Source organism: Cariama cristata, unplaced genomic scaffold (assembly GCF_000690535.1).
Source record: "Cariama cristata isolate BGI_N322 unplaced genomic scaffold, ASM69053v1 scaffold19167, whole genome shotgun sequence".
Lineage (NCBI taxonomy): Eukaryota > Metazoa > Chordata > Aves > Cariamiformes > Cariamidae > Cariama > Cariama cristata.
Window position 1 is genome coordinate 27,209 of NW_009628569.1, and position 10,521 is coordinate 37,729.

General features: G+C 44.7%; 1 protein-coding gene across 1 annotated transcript; it reads right to left on the reverse strand.

Moving 5' to 3' along the window:
- Window positions 1-175: 175 nt before the first annotated feature.
- Window positions 176-10,208, reverse strand: SLC13A3 (solute carrier family 13 (sodium-dependent dicarboxylate transporter), member 3; the record flags this gene model as incomplete). Its single annotated transcript, XM_009704878.1, has 9 exons — window positions 176-370; window positions 978-1,115; window positions 1,537-1,698; window positions 2,061-2,173; window positions 3,457-3,554; window positions 4,568-4,672; window positions 6,423-6,518; window positions 8,983-9,108; window positions 10,023-10,208. Coding segments are annotated over 9 exons (1,210 nt in total), but the record flags the coding sequence as incomplete, so codon positions are not given.
- Between the last annotated feature and the right edge of the window lie 313 nt (window positions 10,209-10,521).

A 10,521-nucleotide genomic window follows, 5' to 3' on the forward strand; every position in this document is an offset into this window, starting at 1 on the left:
GGAAAGATCTTCAGAGAAAATAACAAATGGATGTTGTGACACTGACCAGTATTTCTAAAAATAAAATTAAACCAGATGGTCCCACACAGTGTGAGCAGCCACGTGGCTTTCCTCCTGTGCATACTCTGACGATTCCAGTGCCCAAGTCCTAAGTGAGTGAGTCCTTCCCCGGGGGTGGCTTTGTTCATATTTTATTTAGTGCACTTAAAGTGACATTTTCTACAGCTGTCAAGAGTGAGGTGGCATTTTCTGCATGGATGTTGGCCCATGCAGGGAAGGTCCCCAGCTGGAAGATGCTCTTGGCCCATGTGTTCATAGCCAAGCTAAGAAGCAGAACTCCCATAAGATTCATGAGCAACCCAGTTCTCGCCTACAAAAGAAATACAAAGACAACTGTTGAGTTTAGACTGGACAAGTACAGCATGCGAAGCATGAAGCTATTTGAATATAAACATTATAAAAATGGAAGGCTTAATTGCCATTAATATTAGCAACATCTTAAGCGGGCTTTCTTAGAGTCACAAAGGCCATTCTGCAGATGCTTACCAAGCTTTGATCCATCAAAAACACTAACATCTGTGTAGCCTCAGGAATGTGAGCAGGAACTGGGACTGAGCCTAGTTTTACTCATAAGCTTTATTTCACTGAGCTGGGGAACTTTTCCTGCATCCAGAAACCTACGAAAGTTAAGCTGCTGACACTAGCAGGAACAGGAGCAGGGTCTGGGAGATGCTAGCATATTCAAGACCATCTTTGTCACTATTTGGAGCCACAGTGGCTCCAAATTTCACAGGGCCAGACTTCATACGGGCTCCTTCCGTATCCCTGTGCCTTCAAACACTGCCGAGAACAGTATCAGACTGCTGTCTTTTCACTTTACTACATACTGAACTAGTAAGAATCTGGAAAAATTCCTTTTTTAAACACTCCACTCAGGCGGATTGTTTTCAGCATTTTCTGTATCTAAAAGAACTTACCATATCCTTGACCATCAAGTGTCCAGAAGAAAACGCAATTGAGTTAGGAGGTGTTGAGACTGGCAGCATGAATGCGTAGGAGCATCCTATAGTTCCTGGTATCATTAAATAGAGGGGATTTACTTTCAGACGAATGGCCTTGAAAAACAGAAAGGAACAGAAATCACACCTTGGGGATTAGGAGTCATAGGCAGATGTAGCAAAGAACGCAACTAGCTAGTGCACCATGCAGAGCCCTGCTCCACACTCTGATAAATAATCACGTATCCCGCCAACAACATCGGAAGGATTATTATCATTCAGGGTCCATGTTATGCTACAGGTACTTGCTTTGTTGCTTCCAAGGATTTCAAAGTGTCTGAAACCCAGGAGCAGAAGAACTGCATGGTGCCTGCACTTGCTTTGTTGCTCCCAAGGATTTCAAAGTGTCTGAAGCCCAGGAGCAGAAGAACTGCATGGTGCCTGTCCCAGCACAGAGACAACACAAACTTGCCCATCCAAGGGGCCAGGTGAGGAGGGGAGCAGAGGAGCAGCTGGTCTTGCCATGGGACTACCTTACCAGCTCTGCCAAAACAGGCAGAAAGATGATAATAGTGGCTGTGTTGCTGGCAAACTCCGTGAACAACGCGATGACAATGGTGATGAGGATGACAGCCACGGGCGGTGGTACACCCTCCAAGGGATGCAGACGGCCTCCTATCCAGACAGACAAACCAGACTCCTGCAGAAGGGGAGAGCAAACCAAGCTGGAGAGCAGAGCTCCTGCATCCCTGCAGGTGTACCGATCCTCTCCTAGAACTGCAAATCACGTACAACCTTCACCGACCTACACAAGCACCTATGTGTGGTGTCCTCAGGGTAGTTAGCAGCAAGCAGTTTGAAAGGAGTTGCAAGATCTCTTAACCTCCTTAGTTATCTGCTGTGTGTTGTTGTCACTTGGAGTTCAGAAACGTGTCCTTCAAGTGCTGTGACTCCACAGATGCACATTTCCCAGAGCCAAATGAGAACCCCAAGTGACACCCCAATGAGTCCTAACTCTGTTAGGCAGGATGACTGCAACGTGGCGTCTGCGGCGGGCCTCACCTCGCAGCCTTTCGCCATGGCAAAGCCTCCTCCAAGCAGCAAGATGATGTTCCAGGGCACCGTCTCTTGGGCCTTCCTCCACGTCAGCAAGGGCTGCGTCTCAGTGTTTGGTGCTAAACAAAGAACACCCCCATTTGAAACACCCACCCAAAGAGGAACACGTCAGTCATCATCTGACAGAATGATATCATGAGCCTGACATTAGTGCTGAAGCTCACTAACCATGAGTTGCTGATAAAATATACATATGGAGTCTCTTAAACTAGATAATTAAAAGATCATTTAATTTAATATCGGATCCTAAAAAAAGAAAAAAGGAAAGGAAAAGAAACTCTAGCACTTAAAGTTTTCTTTGAGGCTTTCTTGAGGGAACATTTAATATCAGGTTAATTATCTCTCTGCAACAGACATAAATATTGTCCTCAACAGATGGGAGTCCATGGAAGGAAGAAATTTTCTACCATTTGAATTACGAAGATGTTACTAATTTTCTGCTTGCCATTCAACAGCTGGTGAGTTTCATAGCAAAGAGCTCACCTCCCCTAAAGACCACCTCTTAATACACGATGAAGTGAGCTCTGTCATATGGAAGGATGCACTAATGGGACTGTAAATTTCTGTTGAACAAGAGCACACATATTTTATCCAGAGGAGGCCTAATTAAACATCTTCCTGCATATGGACAACACAACAAATGTGCATGACTCAGATCAGCCGGTATTTTGTTCCCATAGACCCCAGGCAGCGCTACACCATGAAGGGCTTTCGTCAGCTGCATCTCCACATTAAGATCATCTCTTATTCCAAGTGGCTTATGAATTAAAATTTGAATCTCATCACTACTCAAGAGGACAGACTCAAGACCTCAGAAGACTCCTGGTACCAAAACCTGCTGGAGAGTTTGGGCTTCAGGAGTTTAAATTCTAAATCTTTCTAGGAACTGAGAAAGGGCTCCTATTTCTGAGTATGGACAACTCGCTCAGCTCTGCCCTCTCAGAGGTTCATGCTCCCCCTGACCGACAGAGCTGTTTGGGAGTCAGCAACCAAACCTCTGTTTCACAATCAGGTCTGCTACGGTAAATCAACACCAATTTCAGTTCACTTCAACCCACCATGGCATCATCTCTGACAGCTACATGAGCAACTGAGTCATTCCTGCAATCGGCAGCAGGGCAGTGACTGCTAAACCTCTTCTGGTTCTCCAGAAAAAAAGCCTCTGTAGGATCAAATTGTACCATCCGTTGTAGGATCAAGCCACGTTGCTCCAGACGGCCAGCACAGCCACTGTGGGCTGGTGCAGGTCCAAGGGGGGGATGGTCTTGGCTCTTGCTCCATGCCTGCCCTGCCAGAGCACAGGCAAGGGCAGAGTCCCTGCCCGGAGGGGTCTCCTACTCACCTTTCAAGTCAAACCACCACCTGAAGGAAGGTTTTTGCGAAGGGAAGAAGAACAGTATAATCACAATGCTGATTCCCGTAACCGCATCAGAGATAAACCTGTCCAAAAGCAGCAGAAACACTTGTTAGAAGCACAGGCCTGTAGAATTACAAAGTTTATGAGAACAGAGATTTACCAAAGAAGATTACAAGTTTCCATCAGGTTTGAACAACGCTCATTGTTCACGGTTCTTTTCTTTTTAATTCCCTGTTGAGCTACATTTCTACGATGAGCTGTGAACCTCCTAGAAAATCTGCCCTACAAATGTGAAAACCACAACCTAATCCCCACGACACTGATGCTCTGGCTGTTCTGATTGCGGAGTCGTGGTCAGTCCGTGAGGGGTTGTGAGGACAAATTTCCTCAGCTCATTGCACAGAAGAAGAGAGGCAGAGCCCAGACCATCTTAGTTATATGAGCTCTTTGCAAAATGCTCAGTCTCCAAGGTGAAAGGCAGGCTCCATCCAGTAAAGAGCTTAAGCATGTGTGTGATTGTAAGGAGCTATTAACTGATGAGGAAAAAGTCCATAACAACTTTGTTGTATTAAGGAATCATTTATTAAGCTAGGGCTTTATTTTAAAACAAAAACTATGAAGGTTTCTTCTGTTAAGAAATAAAACACCCTCTCTCAGCTTTAGCGTTCCCCAACCGTTATATCTGTTCATCCTCCCAAGGTATGGATGTCACAAGGGAGACCAACTTGCCAAACAGACAGGATAGCACTCAGGGTCAGCTCCTGCCATCTCCCTTCAGCCTAGAAAGCCCCAGTGAAATCAGTGGATTGCATAAAGAATTCAGTATTTCACTGTAAATGTGTCTACAAACAGTGTTCCCCACGTTAAAACTCTAGGGATGGCCTCAGATAGACACATGCCAACTTCCCACTGCGTTTCATGTAGCTCCTCTGGGAGACAACAACAATAAAGTTGGCTCTGCTACTTGAAGCTCAGTTTAATTTATTCCAGGAAATCTGAGTAATAGTGTTAAGTAATACAATCAGAAACCCAGGAATCTCAATGACTTGGAAATGCTATTGAAAAATGTGACAGTGGAATGAAAATAAAATCTTACCCTGGTGCAAACAAGCTTGCCCAACCTGGAATGAATTTGGGATCCCTGGAGAAAAGCATGATTGCAAACATGCAGAAGAGGAAGAAAATTGCCTGTTCTGCAAACCTAAAATGAAAAGAAAGACAGTTAAAATGCTGATGTGCTAAAGGGGTGGATCCAAGCTAGGACAAGTATTACGCTCAGGCTGCAGAAGCTTGGATGAGAAGGTAGGCTGGTTTTCTAAAAATCACTACAGTGAAACATTGGAATAGACTGTAAATCTATTTGCAAATATTGATATTTGCCAGCAATTATCTCTTACTGGACAACGTTAAGGTGAGGCAAGATGGGTATCAGGGATGCCCAGATGTCACAACAGGCGTACACAAGGCTGATCCTCCGGGTGTGGCAGAGAGGGAGGGCCAAGCAACCTTCTCATGGCCATTCCTCTTACCTAAGGCAGTCACCTAGGGATGGTTTCACTCCAGTTCAAGTAACGTAAATGGATGGCTGAGATTCAAATCATATATGAGACAGCAGGAACAAACTTCTTCAAGGTCAAAACCTAAACAGTATCCCTCAGACACGGGACAAACAGCAGGGTAAATGGCAATAGGATTCACTGAGTATCTTCTGGAGTCAAGATTTAACCAAGACAATGCCTCAAAACACTGTTTAAAATGTCTCTGGGCACAAGGAAGGGCATTTAAACTATTGGGAGGAGGCCACTTGCACTGATTTTAAGTTATGGGGCTGCTAATCGAATTGGTAGAGCACGGCTTAATGGACTTTCTCACTCCTAGACCTCAAAGTGGGACTTTGATTCTTTCAGAGACATTTTGCAGGCTGCTCGATAATGTACTGAATGGAACAAATAAACCAATTTCTTTCATTTACAGCACAGGCACAGACAATTGTCTTTGAAGAACCACTCCATTTTCCACACAACAGCAATAATTACAATGTCGATAGCATGACACAAACATCCCTGAATCTTCACAGCATTGCCCTGAGTATGAAAATATTATTTTACAGATGGAGAAACACAGACCATTTAAGGTTAAGACCTACGGTTTCAAAAACCTTCACTAGCCCTGGTTGCCCAGAATATTGGTTGGACATACCTACGGTTTGATTCCTAGAGATACTCAACTTTTCCTGCTTCCCCCTGCTTCAGCATTTCTCATAAGTCTAAAACTCATGTTTCTTTCTGCTGGTTCCTTTCTCCAAAATATGATTCCCATCACCACAATTTGCACCAAGCTTTTCCCAGAAGACAAGACCTTTGAGAAACTACAATAAGAAGCTAAAAGTCTCTCGTTCGTTCTTCACTCGACTAACACAGTTGAAGGAGTTTTCAGAAAAAATAATGTATTCCATGACACGAATCTGATTTCTTTCCATATACTTTCTTTGAGCAGCTATTAAGATTTCTTAAAGTACATCCACAATCCACACGATTCATATCTATCATGATTCATCAGCCTTCTCAGCAAATGCTTCCTGCTTTGCAAAACAGGTATGCACAAACCTTCAAAATACAGCTTGTGTTGGTTAGTACATAATGCACACAAGATTGGTTTTGTCCCTGAAGCAGAAAAATTACAAACAGTGATTAAACAACCCAGCATGATTTCACTCTATAATACGAACTTTGTTCTTGAGAAGATTTGAGTACAAGTTGCTATTTGCAATTATTCGTGTTAGTGAAGATGAAGAGGCTGGAGTGTGTAAAACGCAAACTTCAGCAGGTTATGAACACACTGAGTGGAAACATATATTTCATTCTCATCCCCCAGTCCTCCACTCTTAAGACAGGGCATTTCCAGACCCACTTGATTTTTTTTTCCATTTCAGTCCCGACTTTATGACTCACTTTGTTGGACCCAGTTTCTGATAGTCATCCTTTATCACTTCTCTGGCACGGGCTTCTGCATCCACTCTTATATTTGACTTTTTTGTTCTCCAGCCCCTGCCAAGAAACACGGTTACATTTTTACATGCCTCTAACATAACTGACATGTACTAAATGCTGCATTTTCTACCGTAGCATATGCCCGACTGGGTGTACTTCTCCAGCGCCTGCTCTGCAAGTTTCGAAGAGCTGCACGTCTCTGGCAGCTCAGTTTGCATTATCTTCAGATCATGAAGACTAATGATGAAGGTCTCTGGTGCAGATAAAGGCAGTAAGGCCTCATTTTATATGTCCTTTCTTGACGCATTCATACAAAGGAGACCCTGCAGAGGTTAGGTAGTTTCTTCTCATTTATATTCTGAACTGTTTCCTCCAGCATGGGCTGTGATTGCCAAAAGAAAGTCCCAACATTGCAGGATTTCCTCGTCTCTAGAAGTAACCTACTTGGGCAGAACTAGGAAGAGGGTGACAGGGAAAATGAATCTGTCCCTTCACTTCTCAAGTCACTTGCAATTTCGTGGGTGATCCCAGGATGCTGCTGAGGTTCAACAAAAATGTGAGGAATTTCTCACTGGCCAGGAATGTTAATGCGCTCCTGGTTAAGCCTCTTAGCCTGGCCACACTGACTGCACACGCTGTTTGCTCTTTTGTAGTACATGCATACAAATGATATACTCGTATTTTGCACTGCATCTCCCATCACATCCCGTGATGCTCAACCTCGTTTCTAACCTTGCCTGTGACCTTGATTAAACCTACAAACCCAACTTTCTGCATCAGAGGCATCCAGTCAGCCTCATGGTGCCTGCTTTTCCTTAATTCATTCACTGTTTCAAAGGAATATCGTGGTTGGATCTTCTATACAGATGAACAGTTGATCACTCAGAAGTTCCGGAACCCCAAATAGCTATATGTGGCCCTGCAATTTCTTATCTTTTGGGGGGTGTCATTAACAGCAGCTTCAGCTCAGCTCAGCCAGCCCATACCTAAGCCTTTTAATGTCTTTAGGATCCAAGTAAAGCTGACCTGCTGTTGGAGCGATGTCCATCTGCCTGCAGTGTACTGCAGACACCAAGGACTTGCCCACATAGAAAGTCCAGCCACTGTCCCCGAGTCGTGACAGTTAAAGCAGCCCAACAGACTCCTGCAGAACCTCAACTGCAGTTGTGCAGCTTTGCAACGTCTCTGCCGAGGCACCTCGCCACTGGGGAATACTGGTATCTGTGCTGGCCCAGCTATCCCAATAAAGCCGGGCTTTGTGCTGACAGAGACGTGCCAAATAAAACAAAAAGCATCACGTTCTCTGAGCACAAGAGTGATTTTGCATTTCATCAGGGGCTTTGGCCAGCACAGGTACCTTTTCCCTCACCTGACCGTCCAGGGCCGTGCCGGCAGGATGCTGAGGCCATCACCGTAGGACACGGGAATTCAGGCTCCGCATCGCACAAACCTCAGGCACACGATGCTGAGCACCGCAGGTCTAAGCAGCTGCAAGCCGGCAGAGCATCCCACAGCAGCACGCAGAGCCTCCCATGAAACCCCACGAGCAATTTAAGGACCGGCATTTGGCATTTTCGGGATTGAAACTTTCCCATTGATTTTTTCCTGTCTCTGAGACAATGTAAATATTTGGACACCTGTTCTCTTCCCCCCCACCCCAGCTCCTCTATTTGCGTATTAAACTCAAAATAACAATTGACGATTATCTAAATATTAGAAATTCTGTATGGTCCCTGGAAGAAGCAAGACTGTGAGTTTGTTACTATCACATATGAGAGTGTGTAGGGGGAACAAGGGCTCCAAATGAACCAGCATGGCAATGCTGCAATCGTTTTAAGTAGTGTACACTAGGGGTTGCATGTATCCAGCAAAGATTTACTGGAAAAACATGTTATCCTCAGTTACAGATTAACACGTTGTTGTAAAATTAAGCCCTCTTGTGAAGTAATCTGTTCCAAACCCAAGTTTCTGCCCTAGGAAAAAATCCTGGCTCTTTTATGTTCTAGGAGATTTTTGCTACTAATTCCAAGGGAACCAAGATTTCATGCTGGTCTTCAAAGTTTGATCCTGCTTTCCCTTCTGGCAATGAAAATCTGCCACTGACCTTCACAGGCCGAGGTCAGGCAGTAGAATCGTAGAATCATTATGGTTGGAAGAGACCTCAAAGATCATCAAGTCCAACCGTATAGCCAATGCCACCATGCCCACTAAACAACCTTTAAATATCATATGTTTAACTAAATGAGTATATAATACGTATTATGTACAGATATGTATTTCAGTTAGATAAAGTATATGTAGCTATGAGATATCTTTAAAACCCTCCTGTTGCATATCAGCTTCTTAAAAATAGAAGACTTGTTATAGCATGAGCAACCTGAAGTTAGTTATGAAACCCCCCACCATCCATGAGATCATTCTGGGTGGTATCAGTAGATTTAGCGTGAGAACCATGATGAACATGTATGTTACAATGCTGGTGTAACCGGGCAACATGTATGTATAGTGAAGGTAAACGTACCTCAGGTTAATTCCACCATACAGGATGGAGATCCATAGCCATCCCAGGAGAAGAAAAATCAGCATTAAAGGAAACGCAAACATAAACCAAGAACCAAAGTTCACCACATCACATTCTGGAAAATAACTAAGCAAACGGGAAAAATTAAGTTAATGCAAGAAGGGAAAACAACCCTTCAATTTAAGGATAAACAAACATCTGAAATCAGCAGCAAAATATCCCAGAAACTTGCCAGTCTGCATTAAAAAAACTGTTCCTCTGTGTGCATTAGCAGTCCTCTGGGCACCAGATTTGGGGAGTGTTGTGTTGGGACACACACCCCCCCCCCAGGCCACCCTGCCACCCACAGCTCACCCAGCCCAGCTGTGCAAGCCTCCATGGGAAGATCTGAAAATCCCTCTCCAGATGGCTGATGCTTTCATATAATGATACTCCTGAACAGCCAGGATTAAACCCCGCTACAGAAAACTGCCGGAGAGTCTGAACACAAACCTCACAGGGATGCTGTACGTCCCTAGGAGAGCCCGACCATACTACTTGTAAAGGCCAGCAAGGAGATACGGTGGGCACTGAGGATGGCACAAATCTCTGTTCTTATGCACAAAGGAGGCATCTTTTATGGCTAAGAAAACAGGCCAGAAGCAGTGGGTTCCTTCTTTTCCTTTCTACCACACAGCGGTAAATATAATTGCTCACAAAACACTACATGGCCTGTTTCATCAAAACAGTTACCAGAATAATTGTAAGCGTGTAGTCAAGCCCCATTAAATTCAATGGGATTAAGAGCATCGGCAAGGTGAAGCACATATGCACCAGTCTGGCTGACAGCCTGGCTGGCTATGCTGGAAACCTGCTGATTACAGCTAAGGCTGCTGCAACCACTCTCTGCTTTCATCTCCTCACAAAGTTTCCCAAAATGTTCTGGAAGGGCATAAATTTTCCAAACTAGTTCTCGGCACAGAAGGGAATTTCCGACAGGGATGGAGAACACATCTCTGTTTTCCAGGATTTACAGGGCTCTCCAGGATGGTCTCCCGTACCTCTTCAGCTGTCCCAGAAGGATGAGGTTTGGTGCAGTTCCCGTCAGCGTTGCTGTACCTCCAATGCTGGCTGCGTATGGGATTGAGATGAGGAAACCTTTCCATATATTTGTTTTGTATTCCTCCTCTCTCTTTAAGTCTGAGAGCGCATCGCTGGCAACCTCCTTCTCCTCCGTCAGATCTTTGCTTTAAAATAGTCCAAAAGAGAATCCGGTGAAAGCCCTGGTTTAAATACAGCGCAACCACTTCAGAGCCTTGCCAGAAGGAAAATTCCCAGTTCTTAGAAATCCAAGCTAACACTGTCCTCAAGGACACCTAAGCAGCTCAGTGCAGCAGAGGGGTCTGCTCGGTGATCTGCCACGCGGGACCGGCAGCCTTGCAGAGGGCAGAGCACCCTTAGCACCCATCCATAGGAGCAGAGGGTGCATGTGCCTTGCCCAGCCCCTCAGCAACTTGTAACACTTAGCATAAAGTCCAAGGGACTGCCAAAAGGAAAAAA